A 26,456-nucleotide genomic window follows, 5' to 3' on the forward strand; every position below is an offset into this window, starting at 1 on the left:
TATTTTATATTTGAGTCTCATTCACAAGATAATATCGTAAATTTGAATAAATTCCAAAATCCAAAATTGAAACAAAACATTTTTGATAAGAGAAACAGAGTTTTTATATAGAACTCACCAGATCCCTTTGTGTTGTCTACAAATCTAGAAACTTCTTTTTTAAAAGATTTATTTTATTTTTAATTATGTGTATATGTGGATATGTGCATGTGTGAGAGAGACACCCATGGAGTTTGACAGAACGCACCGGATACCCTGGAGCAGAAGTTATAGATGGTTGCGAGCCACTCGACTTAGGTATTGGGAACTACAATTGATCCTCTACAAGAATAATGTGTTCTCTTAACCACCGAGTCATAGCTCCAACCCCTTGAACTTTTGTAATTCAAAAATTTAAAATTAGGTGCTAGCAAGATGGCTGAGTAGGTAAAAACACTTGTGCCAGCCTGAGTTCAGTGGAGGAAGACAACCAACGCCTCAAAGCCGCCCTTTGACCTTACAGGTGCTCCTCAACACACAGATTTGATATAGCAGAGGTGCAAGCTTCATTTTTAAACAAAAGTTGATATTATTACACCTAACAAAAGACCCATGATTGACAAAATCAAGAATGTGTCTAACAGTTAATGCTGTCCAAATAATAATAATAATAATAATAATAATAATAATAATAATAATAATAATAAGGCTGCAGAAATACCACACATCAGTAGCTTAAGTTATTCAAGTTTCTTGGTAAGGAAACTTGGTACAGGGAAGTAAACTTTTGGCTGAGAGTAAGGGTCCAGCAGTAAGCCTCATCAGGCATGGGATTCCTTATTTGTAAAGGGGAATTGAATTCTGCGACCAATCAGCTTAACTTCCTAAGACAAAGTTAAATGTGGACAGCAAAGAATGTCTTTTATTGTTCACAAATAAGAAACTTTTTAAAAATTCTTGGAATCCTTTAAAAGACTCAAAATAGCGCATGCTACATACATATAAATTATTTTGCTAAGAAAACTAGTCATGTTCTGTAAGTTAGGTGTCAGAAGAACCCATTGTAGTGCCTACTCTTTCCAGTCATAGTAATTCCATATATGCTTTGAAGATGTATAACATTAATGAGGTTGCAAATGGCTTTGAACTTTTTTCATATTTAACTCCTTTTAGTTTTGATGTGCTATTATTAAATGAAATCCACCCTGTGTTTACATTTGTCTTGCTTTTGTCCAGTGTTCCTTTTCTGTCCTGGGATCCCATCCAGGAAAGCATTTCCAACTGATACGGCAGATCCCTTAGCCCCCTCTTTGCTGTCAATCTCTCTACAACGTTGATAGTTTGGCCAACTGTAATTTGGAGGATGTCTTTGCTCTGGAAGTTTCTCTTGCCTAGATGGAAGAGCACAGAAATAAAAAACCATGTACATCATAAAAGAGCGCATGTTACTTCATGGTACATCACTTATGAAGTAGCCACTTGACTGAGGTAGTGAATCTGGATTCACCTAGAGTATTGTCCAGTTCCCCCTTTGAGGACAGTGCCCTATTAAAGAAAGTCATTACACACAGCCTGTGATTGTGATGAAGAACTAGGTACTACTTTTTCTAGGATAGACTTTATATGTGTAAATTCTCTGCAGTTCTTCTGCATAGGCGATTGTATTTTTCCCATTGTTTCATCAGTTAGTCTTATGGATGTTCTTATTATATGTTGATATGTAATTCTGTCGTGTGTGTGTGTGTGTGTGTGTGTGTGTGTGTGGTGTTGCGTGTATCTCACATATAAGTTTTATATTATGTATGTGTGCTCAAATCCTCCCAAATTTAGCTGTTGGAAGTTGGCTCCTGTACTCATTTGATATACTCTACCTTTAAAAGCTTTGTGATTATGACAAGATGCTGCTTATAACTATTAGAATCAACCATTTCCCCAGAGTCCTATTTCCTTTTATAAGAGAATAATATAAAAATCCAGTACCTAGCTTTTATGTGCTCATTGCTATGGACATGTCTGCTTTAGTGTCAATAGAGTAAAGAAATCCACTCGGCCCTATTCGCTCTTGTATTATGTATTCTTGTAGATATTTCTGTAGCTCTCTGTATTTCTGTTAGCCACCGAAGGAGCTCACTCTGGTGATCCAAATCTACTCTGCAACCAAGTGGGCCATGTTCTATCCCCTGCTCTTGTCTGTAAACTCTCACCCCGCTGTGAGATTCTGGCTTCCATCTTGATTTGCCTCCGTCCCTCACTTCAGAAGGCTGTGGGAACAGTATCAGGATTGCTGTACCTATGTGAACCATTTTAAAAGCTACAAAGCTGTTAGCCATTTTGGGTCATTAAATTTTCTTTAAATGTCTTTTTTATTATTTCAAAACCATTATTGTTAATAGAGAGGTACAGTTATTCTGCTTCTCTTGAACACGCATCCCACCGTTTATGTGTTCACATGTGAGTGTTTGTTTGCGTGTGGTGTGCTTGTGGGGCTCAACTCTATCCACTAGACTAGGTTTGAAAGATCTAACTGACGCTCTTAGTGTTCACTTCTTTTGTTTTTAGCCTATCTTGATCCCTCCACTTAGTCTGTGCCATCTGCAAGGCGTTCTCCGAAGAAACCCATCTGCCAGCTGTTATCGCCCTAGTTGCAGTGACATATTGGTTGACAGCATTGCAGAGCGGTGTAATTTACTCACGTTTTCTTCTTGAGAACCCAGAAGTGACCCACAGTATGAAACAAAACTCCGAGGCGTGCAGAGTTGGTGGAGAAGCATTTTGGCCACTTGCGAACGTGTCTTAGCCATTCAAATGCTTCCCAGAAAGAAATGTTTCCCAGCCTGTTGTCAGCATGCAAATGTTATAGGATGTCGGTACATCTAAAGTGGTAAAACAGCAAACGTTTTCCGGGTAAATATGAGTAAACATCTCTTGGGTCTGTAGTTATAGTTTTGATATACACATATGTAGTAGCGTAAGGTAAAGAGTACCTGAGTCTGGGTTGGTTCTTTGCTTATTTTGAGGACAAATGAGCAATATCCAGTGCTCCTCCTCATTTTCAGTGTGAAGCGTCTTCTTGTTTGCCCGTCAGGATTAGACTTTGTTTCTACCAGATTCTGTAGATTTGACCTTCAATCTCCCATTGCCGTACCCTGAGACATGGTTACTTCTCACATAGATAACTGCAACAACCCCAGCCTGGTCCTCTGCCTTCCAGCCTTGACTCCTTTGAAACAAAGAGTCGTGAAAACCGTCCCAAGCTTCTTCCTGTGTTTCTCAAGAGTGCTGATCAGTTTTGTACTTGAAAGCCTTGTGGTCTGCCCTCACCCACCCGCGATCTCTCTCGATGTATTCCTCTCTGAGAATTCTCCCCCTCTTGCTTTTGTCTGAGTCCCAACAGCATGCATTTGCTAGGGTCTTCCGTACCCCTTGCTCTGCGGCTGGAATGTTTTCTGTCTGACTTACGATGTATTCTTTTTCCTTCCCTCACTTTCTCCAACCTATGCTCGTGTCCTATTTATTCTCACAACCCGGTAAAATTCTACATCTTGTCCCAAAGATTAGTCTGTATTCTCAGAGAAGTGTGAAGAAGCTGCTGTGAAGAGCTGAGTCTGGAGTGTACTAAAGCACCTTGGGTGGAGAGAGGTTGTTTGAAGATACCTGGACTTCTCATTAGGACCACTGTGAGACTTAGGGTTCCTTGCTCTTGTCTGGGACTCTGTTTGACTCTGTTGCCTGGTACTGTTATTTATCATAGCATAAGTCATATTCAAATGTGCAGCAGCCTGTCTTCATCTGTGAGACTGCTGCAGGATAGTGATAATATGATAAATGCGAGTTCCCTTGCCCACATTTGGTGCATGAGTCTCAGTAAGCCTGTTGCTGTTTGTATCACAGCAGCTACTACTAATACGAGAGACATGGTTAGCACATGGTTACTGGGGGAAAGGCACTAGTAATTCATGGAGCACCTTTGCTCTGGATAGTGAGTTAAATGCTTCATGAAAATTAGATCATTTCATTCTCCCAGCTCTGCTGTTTCCTGCACGTGTGACCTGGTGGTTACAGGTTTTCTCTTGCCTCCTTTTCCCAGAAAACTAAAAATGTGACTATTGTAGCTGCCTCTTTTGCAAGGCTCTGAAGCCAGTGGGAGAAGCTGCGCTGATGTCCTAAGGGGTGTTCCGGGATGTCGCTTAGAGTTCCTGAGACTCTCACCTCACCTTGCTGGTGAGATGGGCTCATACACATGAGAGAGGGGCTTTGTTGTTTTCAGTTACCCCACCGCCAGCCCCCCAACTCCACCCTCTTTAAGATAATCTCCAGCCTTTGAGAGAAGGACAGAGGCTATATGTCCTGCAGAAATCCATTGGCCTTCAGACCTTTTGGGTTTTATCATTCCTGTGATTCTGGCCACTTAGCCTACGCTTCAGAATTCATACAAGTTTGTTTGCATGCAGGTATGTTTGTCTTGTGTCCATGCTCATGCACATATGTAGAGATCAGGGAACAACCTTGGCTGTCATTTCTCAGATGCTTGCCACCTTTCTTTCTGGAATAGGGCTTCTCATGGTTGGAGTTCTCTAAGCAGGCTAGGTTTGCTGGCCAGCAAGCCCCAAGGGTCTCTACATCCCTCCCCCAGTACTGGGATTACAATTACATGATTCCATACCCAGCTCTTTTTTCAAAATGGATCCTGGAGATCAAACTCATAAACTCATAATTGACTGAGGTATCATACCGACTGAGGTATCATTCCAGTCAAAAGGTTTTTTTTTCTAGTCTGAGATCTCTGTGATCTCAGAGAATCGATTTATGACAGCTTTCCCTCTGACATCAGTTTCTTCAAAAACCATTCTGACCCTCAACAATTGCCTCAGTTTTAAGATCTCTTACTCTGTCGTCTCACACGGTTTCCCCTCTTGTTTTTCCCTGTGGAGTGAGCTGGTGGGGTCTCCCCAGGCTTCCGGTAATGGCTGATTGTATTCGTAGTGCTGTCTCATTCCTGGAATCATGTGTTTTTGCAAAGGCACAGCGTAAGAGCTGGGCGTGCATTCCTGCTTTTGAACCTCACAGGACTGGAGAGTCTGCTTCTCGCCCATTTAACATCCCGTCCCACCTTTTCCTTCCTCAAAAAATGCTACATTCTTCTGTGTCAGGGTGCCTTTGTTATTAGTTGAAATACTTTCAGATTCCCTTACTGCTTAACTTAGGCAGCTAATAGTGAAGAAAAAAACAAACAAACAAACATGCGCTCTGTTGGTGGAGGTCTGTCTGGAGGAAGGGTCTTTCTCGCTAGTAACGTCAGGAAGCTTCATGACAGGAAACCTCCACTCCTTGGCCCATTCAGGAGCATGGGCATGAGGTCATAATTCCATGAATCATCTGTCTCGTGACCACGGAACATGAGAAAGTTGTCTAACAGTGGCAGTCCAGAACGGTCTGAACCTCATGGTGTCATCCAGTCCCTCTCTGTCCAAGCCACTGTCCAACATGTTCTAGTCGACAAAGCAGACTGCACTCCCAGCCAGTATATTTGGCCTCCTAGATAATTTTAGCCTCGTTTTTGTTTTTATTGCCAGATTAGCCATAATGCAGATCATAATATTTAAGTATTTCACAGACGTAGAATAAATCATTTTTTAAAAATAAAAGCCAAGGGAAATTAGCCAGATAAACCACTGTGACCAGAGTTTAAATGAATCAAAATGTCTCTCGGAGAATGGAGAACAGGGACACCTGAATTTTCAGCTCAGTTCTACGGCCTGTTGGATCTGTGAGTGAGCCACTTGACTGGACTTCTTCCCACCAATCTGCAAAATGAGGTAATTTAGGCTAGACATTTGTTCTCACAGACCACCAAAGAGCCAGCGGGCAGAAGCTGCAGGGTCCCTATTGAATTCGGCGTCTTTGCTTACTTGCCAAGACTTCAGCCAAGCAGCCAAGTCCACATTTTATTTACTTAAAAAAAAAAACCTTTCTCCACTGAATTTTCCATGTTTGCTTGAAATATGAAATTTTAATTTTTTCCACATAAAAAGTTTGTTTGGCCACCAATAAACATGCCCAGTGTATACTGAAGAATTTTCCATTTAGAGTAAATGGTGTGCAATTTCCTAGAAAATCTGTAGACATGAGTAGAACCTCGCATGAGTCTTCATTTTTTTTGAGCTTTGGCCTCCTTCCTATTAAGAAATATTTGCTGTTTAAGGATGAATCCACATATATGGAAGACCCAGGTTATGTTTATAGATTAAAAATCAATGTTTTAATTTTTCATATATCTCTAAGTTCACATCAAAACAGATATCCCATAAAACTAAATTCTGTCCTAGCATAGATTTCTTCTTAATTAATTTCTAATAAAGTTGTGTAAAGACTTCAGTCTTCTCAATTCTTTCTTAAACTCTAAGTCTTTAATGATTTATTTTCCTTTTTAATTATGTGTGTTTGTGTGTGTGTGTGTGTGTGTGTGTGTGTGTGTGTGTGTGTGTTCCAGTGTGGATACCTGCACATGAATGCAGATAGCCACAGAGGTTAGAGATGTTAGATCATACTGGGGCTGGAATTGAAACGTGGCCCTAGGACCCGAACTCAGCATCAGTATATCCTCTTAGCTGCCAAGCCATCTCTCCAGTCTCCCTCAAACTTTGGGAGAGATTTTTTCTAATTTCACCTTTTCACCTTTCTGATGAGTAGCATTCTAATATGCTTTTCCAACCCTCAGAGGAAGATAAGAAGTGCTGCCCGTGGCTAAATTTCATTTTAATGATAGGGCAAAATGACCTTTCCCTTTTGCCCTTTGTCCTGATGAAGGCTTTTTAAGTAACTAATATTATTCCTTTGCTAAAGCAATTTCCTCTAGCTATAGGCAATGTCTGCAGTTTATAGTCATCTTTGCAATAGCAAGTAAAATATTTGCAAATTAAAGATTCCAGTATCCTTTAAAAATAGAATGAGCAGTTATTGGAATATAATTAATGCCACGACTGCCCTGTGGACAGGCACTGTGTATTACTGAAGTAAGGATCCTTCAGGATGAGTTCAGCATTGTAATCTAGCCCTGGACAGGTGCAAACATATTAATTTGACTTGGTTGCCTGGCACCAATGTTTCATATTGTGCCCCATGAACTCATTTAGGCCATGATCTAGAGCATCCTGTATTTGTTTTTTGTCTTCTCACAAATGGATTCAATATTAGTAATCTTAGGCTGACCATCTTTCCAATAATTACTGATGAAACAGAAAAATGTGACTTGTGAACAGCTGTAAATATGACTGACCCATGCAAACTAAGGAGAATGGTCACTTCTGGCCTTCTGTAGCCTTGTCTTGAAAGGCCTCAATCATTAGGGGTTCTTCCTCGCAGCCAGGATAAGTTACTTGACCTTAGACACCCTGAGTAGTTCACCCTGGGAAGGTGGGTTCATTTAAGAAAAGACTGTGAAACCAAAAAAAAAAAAAAAAAAAAAAAAAAAAAAAAAAGACTGTCTTTATTTGAATTCTCTTGTTCTTCTGAGTTGATTTGTTACTGTTGTTATTTGTTTTATTTTTGTATCACTCTACGTAAATGAGTGCATCGCTGTCTCTTTCCTTATAGTTTGTATCTGTTTAACTCTGGAACTACAAGGCAGCCTCCTGAGGTGCACATTGCCTTGGGCAGGTTACTTGGCAGAGGTTTCTCACATAGAAAGTGGGTTTATAGGAGATGACATCAAAGCTCTTTGGAGTGAGATGCATGATTGATGCAGTTGCCTTTTTTCTTTTGTTCTGGCAGGAAGTTTTGAAGTCCCCTTTGCCATTCACCCACCCATCCATCCATCCATCCATCCATCCATCCACCCATCCTTCCATCCACCCATCCATCCACTCATCCATCCACCCATCCATCTACTCACCCACCCATCCATCCATCCATTGATCCATCCATTGATCCATTCACTCATCCATCCACCCATCCATCTACTCACCCATCCATCCATCCATCCATCCATCCATCCATCCATCCACCCACCCACCTGCCAATCCATCCATCTATCCACCTACCCACCCACCCATCCATCCATCCATCCATCCATCCATCCATCCATCCATCCATCCATCCATCCAGTATGAGCGTGTTTGCCAGAACTTCATCAGGGATAGGGATGTAATAGTGTGATACTCAATGTTACTCATCAACTTGACAGAATCTAGAATCACCTGGGAGACTGGCCTCTGATCATGCCTGTGGTTGATTATCTTGACTATGTTATCTGGGGTGGAACAACTCATCCACTGTGGGAGGCACCATTCCCTGGCGAGGATTCTGAGCTGCCGAAGTGGAAAGGGGGAGCTGAGAAGCAGGTTGCGTTCATCATCTTTGCTTCCTGATTGTGAATAGAAAGGAACAGAAGTTTCAGGCTCCTACTGCCTTTATTTCCCCCACCATGATGGACTGCACCCTTGAACCATGAGCCAGAATAAGCCCTTTCTCGCTTAGGTTATTTGTCAGAGTATTTTATTACAGCAGAAGCACTCAGATAATAAGTAGATACTGTCCATACTTTGAGAAACTTCTCTTCATTCAGAATGGCATACTTTGCTCGCCCATCTAGATTCATCTTTAATGTTGTTTCTACCTGAACACCTTTTCTAGTGCACCCAGATTGGTTCTTTCACTATGATGGCCCAGTGCTTGCTTCATTTTAGCACAGAATTTAACTTCTTCATTCTTCAGCAGATATTCATTATTGATTGTGTGCTAATTTTGTTCTTAATGTGTGGGGATACCACAGTGAATACAATCAAGAGAAATTAGTTTCGCAGCTTATGTGTTATTTCCCACTGTCGGTCTTTCACCCTCTGGAGTACGGGAGGGACATTATGTAACACTTCTAGATCTGCAGTGCCAGTCAGGCCTAGGAACGTTTCATCTGAAATGAAAAGTTCAAAGGAAACAGATTCCAGAATTTGAATGAATTGATCTGTCCCATGTGTTTTATATAAACACTTATATCATACCCATGTATGTACACATTGCTTGGGGCTTAACATTTAAAAGTGCTATGGTCGCTAATAGTTGGAAAGCAGTTGAGAGTTTTCAGAATACAGGAATAGATAAATACTGTTGAAATTGAAACTTCCCGTGGTTGTATTTTACTCCTTGCTGACAGTGAATGTCCGTGGTTAGTTATGCACCTTTTATATGAAGGAAGAGACGGAGATTAATTAAAGGAGATGGCACTGGGAATAAGTAGGGGATTTGTAGCCATCAAATTCATATGTGTAGGGAACTTATGGACAGCAAGGTCCTGGTAGCAAGGAAGTTGGTTGTTGACTCGCCATTCTAAATGTCTTGAGGTCTTTGTGGAAGCATTTTAGGCACTGAACGTTGGGTAAGTCTCTGACCCCTGTCTGCCTTTGTGGCTCCGTGGTGAGGTCAGTAGGTGCACACAGAGTGACACGGAGTGGCTCTTCTCTCTTTCAGTTGGTGAGTTTGTGAGCGATGCTCTTCTGGTTCCCGACAAGTGCAAGTTCCTACACCAGGAGCGGATGGACGTTTGTGAGACCCATCTACACTGGCACACCGTCGCCAAAGAGGTACTCGCCCGTGACTGCCTTCTTACAGAAAGAGCTTGGGGGCATACAAACACCTTTTAGGAGCTGTTCGAGGCAGCGAGTTCTCTATAGCAGCTACATTCAAGTAACTAAAGTGTTTTAAAAATCACGTTTACGTTTTAGAGTAGTTTTGTTTGTAAGGCCATGGAAAAGAAACTCCAGAAAGCTGCTGTGTCCCTTGTCCCTGCACATAGTTGGCCCCTCTACCCCCAAACAGTTCTAGTGATCAAAACCAGTGCCAGTTAGTTATTATGTTTGGGCCACATCTTACAAATGAACATAGAACTTTCATCTCCAATAGGTGTGACTTTAAGATGGACATCTTTCTCCATTCATTTTCTGTTGTTCCGTGTGGTTTCCATAATTTAACTGGCTATTGGTGACCTCAGCGGTAGAACAAAGAAGCCGCATGTTCAACACCACCTCAAAGCTCACATTTTAAAGTTATACCCTCCAGGTTTGTCTTCACCAAGCTACCTCGCCACCTTCCTCTCCACAGTGCATGGCTCTGTGGCAACATGCTCAGCCCATTGCCAACCCCTTCTTTTGGCTAAATCGATGAAAGATTATAGGCAATAGAAAGCAGTGGCACCTTATGGAATTACCACCCTCAAAACTGCACTTCCTTTTAATATAATTATGTTTTTCCCCTCAGTGGTTGGGTCAGGACGGCGGTGTGAGTGTTCTAGAACTAGGGACTCAGGAGTTTACCACTAGGGTCAGTTTTGCATTCCTGTTTCTTCCTAGGAAGTCTGGATGGTTTATCTTGCCGTGGCTGCAGGGGGTGCCACCACTGGCCCAGAGGAGTCAGAGACCAGCACTGTACTAGTTCCCTTATAGTTAACAGGGCAGGCTCCACCCCACAACCCTTCTTTCTTTTTCTCTACCAGGGATTGAATCCAGTGTCTTGTGCATGCTGAGCTGTAATCCCTCTCTGAGCTGTCTCCCAGGCCTTATTTCTACCTTCTATTTTGTCATACAAAGGAGAGTCTTGCTAAGTGGCGCAGTTTGGCCTCGAACTCACACTGTAGTTCAACAAAGCTTTGAACTTGCCACAGCCTTCCAAGTAGCCAGAATTTACAGGTTTGTACCACCAGGCCTGGCTCCCCAGAAAATTATTTGGTCCAGAATGTCAAATCTGTTGAGCTTCAAGAATGAAAGAAACAATAAAAAGATTTTACATTATTTTTGCCTTTCATAAAATAGTGTGATCTGACTAGCCATAAAACAAACTTTCTTTGCATTAGAAATGATTTTGAAAGTTGAAGAGCCAGCTGAGCTTAAAGCAGACCACTTAAATTGAAATCCAGCTTCCCAATTAATAACCCCCCTTTGAATTTTTTTTCTGAGTTCTCAAAGGAAAAGTGCTTTGTTACTAAAAAACAACAGACTGTTGACTCCTGTGAGGTTAAAATACATTTATAATATTTTACACTTTCCCTAAGCATGTTGAATTATTAATCTTTTCTCTGTCACTGGGAGAGAGTTTCTCAGTTTTCTCTTGGCGTAGATTTGTGCAAAATTAACAGATCCCAGAGAATCAAAAAGATACCAAGGAGGAAATCCCTGGGTGTTGTGAGTTCTGATGTCTTCGTGGCTGTGGAGGATACTTGCTTCCCTTGTGGGACTCTGGGAAATGAGCCAAGAAACAGATTATCCAGACTAAGGTGGAGCTGAGTGGAAGAAATCTGCATCTGGGGTGGAGGTGGGAATGGGTAGGAGATGGAGAAGACACCTTCAGCTCCTGAGAAGTCATCCTAGCCCAAGGCCCCTGCTGTGTTCCTATGTCAGCCTTCTGGATCAGTTCTCTTCAGCCTTTATTTTGTAAATATCAAAATCATTTTAAAAGATTCTTAGATATATTTATTTTATGTACATGAGTGTTTTATATGCATCAGGTATGTGCCTGGTGCTCAAGAGGCCACAGAGTCAGAAGAGGCTATTAGATCTCTTGTGCCTTGAGGTAAGGATGGTTGTGAGCCATGGTGTGGGTTCTGGGGATTGAACAGGGCTATGCTGCAAGAGCAACAAGCCTAACCACTGAGCCACCTCTTCAGCCCAAATATCAAGACGACAATATAAAGATAGAGCACCAAGCAGTGCATGCTGAAGACCAGGTTGGAAATGAATTCAGACAGCAGGTCGCCCTTGCCTTGTGAAACTGGGTCTGAATATGGCTGAACCTGCTGATTGTCCCGGCTGGGGCTGCGGTGTGCACATCTCTGGACCCTCACTGTCTCCTCCTCCCCTTTGTTAGACGTGCAGCGAGAAGAGCACCAACTTGCATGACTATGGCATGCTGCTGCCCTGCGGCATCGACAAGTTCCGAGGCGTGGAGTTTGTATGCTGCCCGTTGGCTGAGGAAAGCGACAATGTCGACTCCGCTGACGCAGAGGAAGACGACTCTGACGTCTGGTGGGGTGGAGCAGACACAGACTACACAGATGGCGGGTAAGGTGGCTTTCGTCTTCACTCTCAGAGAGGCTGAACCATCTCCTGTTACAGTCTTTGGATACTGTGAATACATCTTTCTGTTTCATGCCTGCTGTATTTGGTACTAGCAGAAAAATCTAACCCTGAAGTGATGCTGTGATTATAGTGCCATATTTGATGTTAGTGTTTTTGAGGAATTATCATGAAGTAATTTAACTGCTATATTTTACTGTCAATAGTACTGATCAAACCCCACTAACAGCCACTCGCTGGGAGTTCTACCAGGAAGTTCGTAGGTAGGACATCAGAGCTATGATTTTTGGGCTCTCAGTTGGAAATACTTTTAAGCACTCCTCCAGGGCTTTTGTCAGTCATGTGTATGTGATGTTTCTAACATTTTACTAATAGGAAAGAACTCACATACACCAAGAATCCTGTCTTGTCTATTAGTAAGATGAGGCTTCATTTCAGTGCCGGTTGCCCGAGTTTGTCAGGACTTGTGTGTCGGTGTTACAGTCCCTTGTGTCCCCTTTTCACTTACCTCCATCCATCTATCTATTTCTGAGACAGGGGAGCGGCTACATTGACAGATGTGTAGCCCTGGCTGGCCTATACTTGCTGTGTAGAATAAGTTGGCCTAGAACTCACAGAGATCTGCCTCCTGAGAGATGAAATTAAAGGCTTTCACTACTACACCTGGCACTGGAAAAATTATATTTGATTTATATTGACATAGAGCCAAGGAAACTGAAAATAGATTTTCCAGACACTTCTCAGTGGTAAGAGTTCAAAGTCTTTGTATAAGTGGTAAACAAATTCTAATTGGTATTACTAATAAAAACCCAGTGTCAGATATAGAGAATAACGCTAAAGATCAGAGAAGCAGAGTGGTCAGCCACTAGAGAGTTCTTTTTTTTACCGTACTAATGCTCAGACCAAAGGGAGATCCTGTCCTCAGACTGCACCTCCCAACTACATTTGTCTCCACCAAACTTCAGACTGCACTGAGCTTCTATCTCCTTCTGCCTTATTTTCCTCTCTCCGCCCAGCCATATCACTCCTGTCTCCACCTTCCTAGTGCTGGGATTAAAGGCGTAGGATCCCAAGTGCTGGCATCACCTTTGTGTGAACTCTGTTTCTCTTTTAGACACAGTCAATCTTGGGTAGCCCAGGGTGGCCTTGAACTAGCAGAGACCCATCTGCTTTTGTCTCCCTAATCCTGAGATTAAAGGTGTGTGCCACCACTCCCCAGCCTCTAGTGATTTAACTCTGCACTCTGATCTTCAGGCAAGCTTTATTTGTTAAAACATAAACAAAATATCACTCTATATAAGCTTTCTGTTTCCTAGGCAAGAAGTCTTAGGGAAGCAGAATTTGCTTCTAAGATATTTTGCCATTGTGAGTTAGGGGTTCTCCATGATAGATGCTCTTCCCCGCCCCCCCATACCTCTGTTCCATGTGTCACAGGTGGAACGGGCATGGGTTCACCTTAATTATCTCTTTTTCTAGAAATGAGGTGGCCTAGTTCTCACTCGTGAGCCCATTCCTGTCCTTTGTCAGCCACATCTAGATTTGAAAGTTTCAGAGGCTTTTGGAACAAATCCTGTCCCTAGGTCTCTGGCCACAGAGTACCAATGCAGTCAGCATTCAAAAAGGAAACTGACTGTGGACTGAGAAAACATGTAGCGTGGCATTGAAACCTGGAAACTTCCATCACTGGGGTTAAAAGTCTAAGATACTAGATGTGTATTTGTAAATATGTTGGTGATCTGGTATTGATGTCACAGGGCTGGCTTGCTCTCTCTCTCTCTCTCTCTCTCTCTCTCTCTCTCTCTCTCTCCCTTCCCCCTCCCTCCCTCCCTCCCTCTCTCCTTCCCCCGTGTTAGTGCGTGCGTGCGTGTGTGTGTGTGTGTGTGTGTGTGTGTGTGTGTGTGTGTGTGTGTGTACAGACTAGAGGTTGATATTGGACGTATTCCTCAAATATCCTCCACCTTATTTTTTAGGCTTGGATACTGGGGAACCAAACTCGGGCTCTCGTGAGTGTGTGGCAAGTGCTTCACCAAAGCCCTATGCTCCAGCCCCAAGGGGTACTTTTAAATTTTAAAATGATTATTTTTACTTTCTTGAGAGCTACCAGCCTTTGCCAAGCTTCTTTCCCAAGTAAGATATTTTTATGTATCCTGTAAATCCTCTTTTTTATTGGCTCTGGTTTTCCACGAGCCTTGATCCTTTCACCCTTCACCTTTTCTGACACCGTGGCAGCCATCCCTGGTGATATTGTAGGAAGCCGCTGAGTCTTGCAGCTGGAAATTGATCCAGCCAGATGGCTTTGCATTCTGACCCAAGTCTCTTGTTTATTCATTACGGTCACTGAGTAACTGTACCTTCTTGATATCCATCTCTGGTTCTATGACTCCTTTCTGTTCTCACACCAAACACCAAACTATGAGATGTTTGTTTTTCTCCTTCGAATGTACTGTTTGAATCCTATGCCAGACTCCTGGAAAAGTCATACAGTATTTTATCCAGACCAGAGAGAGAACACTCAGACCTCAGTCATCACCTGAAGGGGACAGGCACACTGGGTCACATGGTCACCCTGTCATCACCATCCACTTGAAATGCTAGCTCCTCCCTAGTCATCATTATTTGTGATCTCTTTCAGGTCCCCACCTCCCTCATCCCTTAGAGACAATGCATCCTTAGTGTTTCCAACTATTACTGTGATCTTACATCTGAAATACTCACCAGCAGCAAGTTGCAATCCAATGTTCTCCCTCCTTCCCTCCCTCCCTCTCTCGTTCCCTCCCTCCCTTCCTTCCTTCCCCCGCCCTGGTCTTCCTAATCAGAACAGATTGAGCAGATGACCATTTATATATAACCCATACATCCTATGCTTACTGATACCTTCACATTTTCTAAACGTACTTTGGTCAGTCCTCAAGACCAGGGAAGACTTTAATGTTTTCTTGTAATTGCTTCTCAGTTTCCCAAGCTCTCAAGTTGTGTAACTAGTCATTTCCAGTTCTTATTCCTGCTGTAACATCAGCTGAGACTTTCATGTTTCTAGCAGATGTACCTAATTCCCCCAGTTTGGGGCCAGATCATCTTCCACATGGCAGTCCATCCAAGCCCACCCCACCCACCTTGGTCCCTAAAGTCACCTTTTTTCCTTCCTGTACCGTTGACACTTTCATAGCGAACCACTGCAGATTTCTACAACAAGGTTCCTGGTTTTGGTTGGCACTCAGTATGTGTTAATTAAGCAGATGAGTAGGTACCCACTACTGCCTAAATATCTCTTGTACCTTCTCCTAGCCTTGTCCCTGTCTTTGCTTTTTTTTATCGTGTTCTGCCTGGATTCCTGATCCCCCACCCTTTCCTCTCCTGCCTATTTAGTCTCACTGGCTCCACTTCCTTTACCAATAAACCTGCTATTTCTTGAACCATGATTCTTGATTCAGTTCCTCCTTTCAACCCTAGTACATTGGGAACACAGCAATAACTAGCCATTTCGTACTGCACCATCCTTCCAGACTGGCCAGTTGTTTTTCCATTTTGTGTTATTGGGTCTTTGTTATCATAATTGGAGAGAGTTCATGAATGATGATGAGATAATTCTTTTGATGCCCAAATAAGAAAATGTTTAACATATACGAAAATATAAGATTAAGATCCATCATGTGTTGTGGATATCTGAAATGTTGCAGTGGGCTTGTATGATCGCTACAAAATAAAACTAGTTTTTCTCAATTTTATTTTTCTCCAGGAAAAAGTAAAAGTCTGAGGTGCTATTTCCTCTACAGTTAGTTAGAACTGCTCAGAAAGAAACTCAGGAGCTAAAATGTCCCCAATGATGGGACTCCAAGTGTTAACAACCCGCCCTACTTCCTGGGAGCCTGTATTTATGTGATTTGGCATGTGGAAACACCTGGCATAATTTTGTACACATTAGATACTCAGCAAATATTTGAATAGAAGTGGAGTGGCCTTGACATCAAATATATTCACGGTTGTAGTCATAATAGCCAAAGGTCAGCCTTTATACTCAAACTAATTGGTTAAAAAACCAAACGGAGGAGCATCATTTTAGATAGGCAATAATTACAAGAAATTGCATCAGAAATCTCTAAATCTAGAAATGGTATTGGAAGAATTCTGAGACTAAAGACAACTAAATGGTTTCTTAGTGCCCTTTAATGTGGTGCCTACACGGATATCTTATTACTTCAGAAAGTGAGATAAAATTGTAGTTACAAATGAAAAAAAAAACTACTCTTCTAGGCCATTGGATAAAAGTCAATCTGTGTTTGTTTTGTGTTATGTTTTTGGCAGTACCGACCATTGTACCTAAGGCCTTATACTTGGCAAAGAACGCTTTACCACTGAAATACAGCGTTTGCCCTTTTTGCAGTTACGTGTTTCTAATATCCTTTTGAGACAGAGTCTCCCTTTGTAGTTTGGGTAAGCCTTCAGCTTTCTGTCCTCTTGCATCAGCTTCTGGGTCACCTAGGATTATAGGGATGTGCCATCACACTGTCCCCTAATGTCCATTCTCAGACTTTTTCATTTGAATCAGTCAGTCCTTTTTGCCTCTAATTGCCAAGTTGAAGCTCTTTATGAAGGAAGAGAAGGAGGAGGAGAACAAAGGAAGGAAGAAAGACAGACAGAGACACAAGCACACAGAAAGGAAGAAAAAATAAATAAATAAGGAAAGAAAGAAAGAAGGAAGACAGACAGACAGACAGACAGACAGACAGACAGACAGACAGACAGAAAGGAGAAAGAAACCTGAGGCAAAAATCTCATATTCATGAGACTACCAGGTGTTAGCAAGCATTCTGTCTGTGATTTAAGAAACGAATAAACAGTTAAAAGCAGTAACTCCCAACAGGAAATGATTTCCACTCAAGGGGCCTTTGGAAATACTGACAGTCATTTTCCGTTGTCACAGGTGATGAGAGTGAGTTAGGAATTGTCACTTTCAGCAGTGTGAGCTAGAGAAGAGGATGCTGCCAAACATCCCATGGTCTATAAGACAGCCCTATGATAATGTGGACTGTGCTGGTGTTACAAAATCCCAGTTGGGAGGCTGGAGAGATGCTCAAAGGCTAAGAGCACTGGTTGCTCTTGCAGAGGACCTAAGTTTAGTTCCCAGCACCTATATGCTGGCAAACAACCATCTGTCACTCCAGTTTCAGGGGATCTGCCACCCTCTTCTAGCCTCCATGAGCGCTACATGCACCTGCTGCACAGACATACATGCAAGCAAAACACATAAAATAAAGATATATAGCTCTAAATTTTAAGGAAGCAGTTGTGCCAAGTGTCATGGTTCATGCCTATAGTGCCAGCACTTGGGAGACAAAGACAGAATTAGTATCATTATGGCCCCTGTACAACAAGAACCTCTCAGAGGATTAACAACCACATAATTTTATAGACAGTATAGTTCAAAAATACATGGTTTGGAGTTTTTGAAAAATTTCTATCCAGTCAAGCAAGAAATGTCATCACTTCTGTCTTCAGTAAGGATACTGAAACATTCCCAGCCTTATCTGACATCTAGCTATCCTAAGAATTTATGTCTTCTTTTTTTGTCTGAGTTTTCTGTCCTGCCCAGTTCCCACAGCCATTAAGTCCCAAAGAAATCACACAGAGGTCTACATTAGTTATAAACTGACTGGCCCATTAGCTCAAGCTTCTTATTAACTCTTTTAACTTATATTAGCCTGTTATTCTTGTCTGTGCTAGCCACGTGGCTCAGTACCTTATTCAGCAAGGCAGTCACATCTTGCTTCTTCTGTGATTGAGTAATGACTGCAGACTAGGACTTCCTTCTTCCCAGAATTCTTCTGTTCGACTTGCCTCTACTTCCTGTCTCATTGTCCTGCCTATACTTCCTGCCTGGCTACTGGCCAATAAGCGTTTATTTAAAATATAATTGACAGAATACAGACCATTGTCTCACACCATTCTTCAGGTCACCACTTTCTGTCTTTAAAAAATTAGATGAGAGAGAAAGAGAGATGGGTAAGTTTTATTTGGCCATACATCTTCTCCCTCGTATCAATGGAATTAAAATTCTTAAAATAATCTTGCTCGATTTCTGCCTGGCATTTTAAGAAAACACTAATGAACGCTCAAGGGAGAAGAAAACACTAGCGATGTTAGATGGACACCAAGTAAATCACACAAAAGATAAATTAAAGCCTCAAATCTCTGTCGGTGGATGAGTCAAGAAAAAATGGACTTGATGAAACAGCACGTGGCTTTGAGAAGCAACTGTCACAGAGCTGGCTTGGCAGCTTCGAGCGCTGCTGGGCTGTCTGGCTCTTGTTGAATAAAGAAACTAATTTGAAAATGATGAATAGGAGAATAGCCGAGACTTGTGCTTCTCCCTTGAGGACACTGACTGCCACTACCAAGGTCTTATTAGAAATGCTGAGTTTCTGTATTTAATAGACTTGGACCGCATAGACATCAAGAAGAAAAACAAATTGCTTTAATAGCCCTAAGCAGATTACAGCCATGAGGCCAAGCCAGTGGGGTTTGTTTTGGTTTCTGAGCAGGTGATGGCGGAAGAGTACCCTTGCTGGGCATGACTTGGCTGCTGCTGTCTGAGGTGCCTCTGGCAGGGGACGGGCTTACTGAGCCCTGGTACTCACTGCCCAGTAATAGGAAATCATCAAATGACACCCACCACACAGCTGTAAGTGTTATTTGAAGGACTGGGTTATTCATGGATGGAGATTTTTAAGACAGTGAGCCATGCTCAGTCAGGCAAGAGTAAGAATATAGAGATCCTTATTATTTTGGCTGGATTCAGGTACTAGTACCTTTAAGTTCTGATCTCTCTCTCTCTCTTTCTCTCTCTCTGTCTTTCAAGACAGCGTTTCTTTGTGTAGACTTGGCTGTCTGTAGATCAGGCTCCTCAAACTCACAAATCCACATGCCTCTGCTTCCTGAGTGCCAGCACTAAAGGTACTCATCTCTACCGCCCAACTTCTCATTTCTTGTTGAAACTGGCATCAAGTTTCAATAATGTCCTCTTTAGTCTAAAACCCCTTGTTCATATGGAATTTATCACTGTATCATGTAAAAGTCATTTCTAAAATTTGATTTACATATTAAATTGTCATGCGCAAAGATGTTTGTCATCATAGAACTATGTCGCATGAGCTAGTGCCACTAACCTTCCATAAGAAACTCAGCAAAGTGTAAACCCGTGTTTTTCTGTAGAAGGAAGTCAGTCATTAAGAAAATAACCTAGGTAGGTTTGAAACCATATCCTATCTCTCACCACGTTTATGAAGTAACATTTCCTGTGGACCAGGATTTAGATGTGAAATTAAAGACGATGAATTTGCCCTGTTAGCTGAAGCCAAGACTTGTGTGAGTTCAAGTAGCTGAGGACCGAGAACTCCAGTTTAGCAAGCAAAATGGTCTTCTCACAGTAGAAGACTCTTAGACAAGAACCCACAAGTAGTCCAATTGTAGAGAATAGGAGACTGGAGTGTGCAGCCCTAAATGACCTCTGTGTCACAGGCACAGGGATCATCACAGAAAGTGTAAGTACTGAAGGTTGTAAATGGCTATTACCAAAAAAAATTTTAAAAGGGGGTTTAGTTTTGTTTTGTTTGATATGATAGCTGCACCCATGAGCCCATAGCAGCTATGATGATAAGCACAAGACCTGTGTAAGACCAAGCCAGTCAAAACTCTAATGTGGCTAGTGAAGGGGCTCACGAAACCTCACCCCTAATTGAGGAGTTATTGGCAATTGATGGCTTCATGGGGAGGATGTGTCAGATCTCTCAGGAGTGTTGTTTAGGGTAGGCTGCCCATGAACCAGTGGTTGGTCCTATGCCTAGGCACATACCAACAACACCACATTAATAGACTGCCTGGTTAATCTATAAATATTGAGTATATGAAATTGGAAGGTAGCTGTGGAGCTGGGGAGACATGAGAGGAGGTGAGGGGTGAGATGGGGTGAATGTCATCAAACAGTGTTGTAAACATAGATGAAATTCTCAAAGGTTAAATTAAAAAATATATTTCAAAAACCACACTTGAACCCTGGCTTGTCCTGTTGAGCCTGTTTCCTCTGACACAGGAAATGTTAGAAAATATGCATCACGGTGTTTGCTTTTTGCTCTCCTGACTAATGAAAGAACGCATATATAATGTTCAGGCTAGATGTAGAAGTGCGGCAAACCACTGTGGGTCTGGGAATGTCCTAGTCTGATCTCTCAACCAACCCCCACCTCTTGTTGTCACATACAAAAGCAGTCCTTAGGGCTCGGTGCCAGTGTTCCACCTTTGCTAGATAATCATGGTTATTATAGCATGTTCTCTTTTCAGTTGAATCTTATATAATACAGCTATTATAACTGATAGTGATCGATAAAGACATCTTAGGCCTTTTTTTTATTAGATGGGATTGAGAACATTTTAACGTAGCTGTTGGGAGTAAGCAAGTAATGGTATTCTTGGTTATATGCCTATTTTATGTTTTAAATTTCAGGATTATTTTAAATATGCAAAAATAGTAGAATATATGATTCCTGATGACTGGAAATTAATCTGTTAGTGTGTAGTTGACATTGATTCTGTTGGATATTTTAAATAGAGACTTAATGGCTGTTGAAACTTTCAGTTGCCACATTTCAAAACCTTTCGTTTTAGATCTCTGTTATGCATTTCAGAAATACAGAAGAATTATAAGTAAGAGAAGATTAAGCTTTTAATCTTCTGCCCCCTGGAATATGCTGTTCATTTGTTTCCCATTGTATAACTTTTGATATGCTAAGCAGCCTCCAGCAGAATTTTATAGCTACTGTTATCAGAAAAACTGGAGCCAAGGAGCTGTACAAATAGCAGAAGTAGCAGTGAAGTGCTTTGGCTTTATAAAAATGTGTCTACAAGGTCTTCCAGGACAGCGGCATCTCACTGACAGGGCATTTCTAGGCACTTAGCCCCCGAGACTCCAGCCTCATGCAAAGCCCATGCAGGTGCTGGAACTCCCTTAGCAACACAGACCTTAGAGCTTGTGTAACAGCGTAGCCTAACTTCCTTCTCGACAGTATCTTTTCTAAGCATTCACATGGGAAATTGACTATATGAGCATCTCTAATACACATTCGTGACATCTGTGGGCTTCGATTTGACCCCTAAATTGAATATTTTTGCGCTGTCATCAGCATGAGTGACAGGTTTTTCCTCAGACTCTCTTTATTTTTCTATTAAGAACCAGTACCTGCACAGACAGGCCCAGACATGTGTGGGCTCAGGAAAGCAAACATTCGTAGCAGCTTCTCATCACAGACCACCTGAAGCTTAAAAGACAGTTGAAATCCTCTATTTCTTAGAAATCCCTTTCCATGTGTGACTTGCCCCTCCTTATCATTTCCAGCCTGCTTTTCTTGTGCACTCTTTATTCAAGACTTTGGGGTTTTTCTGTTTATTGGTTTATAACTATGACCACCACTGTTTGTTTTAAATTGTCCATTGAGTTTTTGTTCCCTGGTCACCTTTTTTAGATTACTGTAAATTTTCTTTTCTTTTCTATCTCTTTCTTTCTTGTCTTAACTTTGAACATCAGCTAAGTCCAATTGTTCAAGATTTACCTCTCCAGCCCAGGCAACCTGATTATTTTATACATCGGTGAACTCTAATGTGTACAGGTGCTGCTCTGGGCAGCCCTACTTCCCACTAAGGTAACTTCTTGAAGTTACATTTTGAGGTCTCTGCAATGTTCCTTCTGCAAATTCTGCCAATTTACCTTCACCTACTCTGTCCATCCTTTCCAATACAATCTGAGTACCTTAAAAATAAAGTACCTTAAAAAAATAAGCAAAACTATAGTACCCTTCTATAATGTCCTCTGCCATTAACTTTCTTCTACACATTCATCCTTTCCACTGCACAAATTTGAAGCTTATATCCTCTACGGAACAGCGGCAGTGTGGAGCATACGTGTACATAAGCCTGACATAGAACTCTCCAAGGTGCACCGGTAGCTTTCCAGCATACTAAGAAACTGACATGCAGGGAGAATACATTGAAGCCTTGCTTGGAGTGACGAAGGTGACGGTGAGGGATACCAGTCATAGGGCTTCATAGAACCTATGATTTTGTGTGTGTGTGTGTGTGTATGTGTGTGTGTGTGTGTATGTGTGTGTGTGTGTGCCTGTTGTGTGTATGCAGGTGTGTGCATATGCATGTAGAAGCTGGAGAACAATCTCTGCTGTCGTTGCTCAAGTGCTCTCTACCTTGTTTTTCATCTCCCACTGACTTAGAGCTCTCCAATAAGCTAGGCTGCACAGTCAGTGAGCCCCAGAGATCCTCCTTTTTCTTTTTTGTTTTTATTGAGCTATGTATTTTTCTCCTCTCCCTTCCCTTTCTCCCTCCTCCCTTTCTTCCCTCTCCCATGATCCTCATGCTCTTGATTTATTCAGGAGATCTTGTTTTTTTTTTTTTTTCTACTTCCCATGTAGATTAGACCCATGTATGTCTCTCTTAGGGTCCTCTTTGTGGTCTAGGTTCCCAGAGATCCTCTTATCCCAGCCTTCCGACTCTGGGATTACAAGTCTGGACCACCATTCTTAGCATACATGCATGAGTGCATGCATGCATCCATACATACAAGCATACATACATACATACAAAAGAGCTCTCTAGTGGCTTGGCTGCTTTGCTTTTTTGATCTTCATCTTGAACCCCAATATCTGTCTCTGGGTTTTTATTACTCGTGCTACATGTGTATGTATATTATGAGAGAGAGAGAGAGAGAGAGAGAGAGAGAGAGAGAGAGAGAGAGAGAGAGAGGCTGTTTCTGGGGATTAAACTCGGGTTCTTGTGTTTGTAGGGCAGCCACTTTACTGACTGCTATTTCCCAGAACACTGGTCTATATTCTTTACCTGTTTTCACACTGACCAGCCCCTTCCCTTTACCCAGGCTTCTCCACACCTTACTGACTCAGTATCACGGGAGCCAGTTTAGAAAGCTCTTGCACCCTGGGACAGACACATCTCCCTGCCTAGAATACCCTTCCCCTAACCCCGGAGCATGGATAGTTTATTTCTGTCTTGGCTATCAGCTCCTTTTCTTTCCCTACAGAAATGAAACCAATCAACCCCTTTAGAAGAAACCACTTTGATTATTTCAGTCTTGGCATCCTGTCTTCTGTGTCCTGACACTGACCTTGTGTTTTAGCGTTTGATTTGCTCCTTGTGTATTTCTTCTCCAACGGAATGTGCACTGTGAGGAGGGGGAGCTTGCTCTCCTTGTCCCTGTGGGGACCTTGTATCTGGCCGAAGTTCTAACAAATAGTATCCACCCATATTCTTATTGTCTCCATTACCTATGGTTTTGGCTTCTAAAAACATTAGCTAGAAATTTCTAAAAATAAGCTTCATAGACTCTTCAGCCACATGCTGTTTTGAGTAGCATGGTGACATTTTGTGCCATCTGCTCCTTTCTGCTCAGGACACGGTCCACACTGTGTATGTTACCTGCCTGTTAGTAGCCGTCTCAGCTAGCGCATTGAAGCTCTGATATTATAGTGATTTTTTAAAGTATTTCGCTTAATAATGGTTGTAAAGGATAGACTTGGTGCTGACAGCTTTGTGTTGTTTGGGTCAAGAGAAGCCATAAAACATCAGCTCACATCATCACCAAAAGTACTATAGAATAGCATACTGAGAGAAAGGGACCAGATTCAATCACTTTTATTATAAGGCACTCTTCTAATTTGCTTTATTGTAGTTATTGTTAATTTCTTGCTATGCCTGAAAGTTTATAGAAGTAAACTTTACGATATGCACGAATGTAGAGGGGCTAACATCTCACAATACTTATGGAGTTCAGCACTGTCTACAGTCCCAGGTACTCTCTGCGAGCCTTGAGACATCTCCTCACACATGGTACTGTTTAAAATAGTGTTCCCAATTAAACTCTTGAGTAAAATCTAGATAACGAAGTTTCGGGATTTATCTCATAGGTCTCTCATTGGCGCCAGTCTTGAAATACACTCGTGGGGTGATCAGGGAAGGAAGCAAGAGCTGGAGGATTGGACTTCGGAAAGCAAGTTTGTGTTTCTTCTTTAGGTGATAGTGTAAACGGGCCCTGTTAACAATATGCAAAGTGAATGGCCATTATCTGTGGTCTTTCAGGAATTGTAACACTTTGGCTTTTTTTTTAATTTTTATTTTTATTATTTTTGGTACAGTGCTGTTTATTTAAGGGTCATAAGAAGGTGATTTCTCATACACTGTGGTCCAAATTTCTGGCCTTTCATTCCTAGCTGTTTGTTGGATTTCTTCCAACAGTATCTCTCAGCCTCTCAAATCCATCATGATCAAAGCTGAGCCCATTAACTCCTACTTCTTACCACTCGTTCTTCCTGCCACATCCTGTTGCCATTAGTAACCATCTCTACCCCATGTCTCCATCTTGAAGCATCAGATTCGTCTTCCCACAAGCTCCCTCCATCCAGATGGCCACCAGTTCTGTTATTTTCTGGAACCTCTCAGCCTCCTTGGCTGTGCTTCCCTGGAGCTTTCTCGACATGGCACGTGACACTCAGTCACCTGCCTGGCCTCCACGCTTCTGCCTGCCCATGTGTGTAGATGTATGACCAGCCGTCCACACTTTTACTTAGAGCTTGTTTGTTGGGAGCTGCATCCTTGTGGATTAGCATCCAGAGTCTTCAGCCTTTAAAACAGAGTTTTCCCTAGGACAGCTGCCGCCTGCCTTCTGCTCTCTGGTAATGCTCCTTCCTGCTCTCCATCATACGGAGCTGTTGGCAGTTTCTGCAGGCCCTGCATCTGTTAACCTTTGTCTGCTGTGCCCTTTGCTGTGTGTTCTCCCCTGTAGCCTCCCCTTCATTCACTGCTTCCCAGTTTTTTATATTGTGAGACTGCTCTTCCGTCTTTCCTGCCCAGACCTTATGTCTCATGTACACACACACACACACACACACACACACACACACACACTATTAATACAACATTTATGACACTGTTTTATACATGCTTACTTTCTTTCTCTGTAGGACTCTGACCCTGTGGTCAGCAGTTGCAAACCTGCTAAATATAATATCCTCCTCATGCTGTATTAGATTTTCTTTCTGTATCGATAAACCTCAAGGCAACCATTACATATGTGAAACACAAATGATACCTTTATTTGTACTATTTTCAAGATCTAATAGCATTAAAAGTAAAAGTAATTGTGTCCTCAGTAAACTTAAGCTATAGCCTCAATAGTAAAAGGTATAGTGCTTAGCTCTTCCTGCTCAGTTTCTGTTTACTGCATCCCTGAAAGTCACTAGTATCATTTAATTGCCAAGATGAACAAACTGAGAACCAATAGGTATGCTCAGATCTCTAATTTTGTAAGTCTGTGCATAAAGATTAACAACATTTCATTTATATATTATACAGTAAGGGTGAACAATGACTGATAATAAAATGGAGCCATTTTATCACGTTACAACAATAAAAGCTATTCAAAATGTATAAATTACTTCTCTCATGAACTTTTCATTAAATATTTTAAGGCCATGGCTGACCAAGAGTAACTGAAGCCATGTCTAATCGGGGGTTTCTGGGTAATCAGTGTCATATTCCTTTGTGAAGGAACAAAGCATTCATGATAGCAGCTGTTGTCAGGGATTTAGCCTAAACCTCAATACATGGCCACACTGAACACGTCGCTCTTGGCCCTCTACATTTGCTGGATTGTTTAAGGAATGCTGGTGTCCAGTGTTCTGACTCAGTTTTTCAGAGACTTCTTGAGAAGATGCTTGTCAGGGCAAGAAACTGAGCTTGTTGGCAAAGGAAAAACAATTGCAATAGAAAAGCGATTTTCACATCTAGAACACACTTTCCTCAGTATTCTGTCGACCCAAGGCTTTCATGTTACAGTAGTAATGGACTCATTAATTTTATCTTTAGTATATATACAATTTGAAATACTCCTTCACTCCCTGCAAGCCCTCCGAGCTGAAACGCAGTGGAGTGTGTGGTTGGTAAACCCCACAGAGCCCTGCTGTCGCATTTCCCCTTACTTTTCTGAGGATGAGCCAAGCAGACACATCTGTTGCTCCCTGAGAGGCTGGCTGGAGAGTGTAGGTGTGACAGATACCACAGGTGTTTACACTTTACTGTAAAAAGGGGCGCAGGTCCCTATGGTCACTGCCCCTGTAAAACCATTATGGTTTTCATAGAAGCAGGCAGCTTTCCTTTCTCCTTCCCAAGCTCCTCCCAAAGAGAAAGAGATTTCACTAATTTCTTGCATTAAGATAATCCTGGAAGGTTTAGTAACCATTTAGCTCACGGTAGCCTGCAGCTTTATATTCTTTCTCCTGTGTGTAGACAGCGGTAGAGGGGACTGGGCACATTTTCTGAAATGCCCGTTTCATAGTGTCTTCTCCAGCTGCC

The 26,456-nt window shown here is 42.0% G+C and overlaps 1 protein-coding gene across 6 annotated transcripts in view; it reads left to right on the top strand.

The window, feature by feature from the left end:
- The window catches only part of LOC119825083 (amyloid beta precursor protein), a 220,324-nt gene that overhangs the window by 86,681 nt on the left and 107,187 nt on the right, over nt 1-26,456 (top strand). For all 6 annotated transcript variants that reach the window (XM_038345714.2, XM_038345716.2, XM_038345717.2 and 3 more), the window contains exons 4-5: nt 9,442-9,554; nt 11,830-12,023. In XM_038345714.2, the coding sequence (XP_038201642.1) occupies nt 9,442-9,554; nt 11,830-12,023 (307 nt within the window). The remainder of the gene's footprint in view (nt 1-9,441; nt 9,555-11,829; nt 12,024-26,456) is intronic.

The sequence above is a fragment of the Arvicola amphibius genome, chromosome 10, assembly GCF_903992535.2.
Source record: "Arvicola amphibius chromosome 10, mArvAmp1.2, whole genome shotgun sequence".
NCBI lineage: Eukaryota > Metazoa > Chordata > Mammalia > Rodentia > Cricetidae > Arvicola > Arvicola amphibius.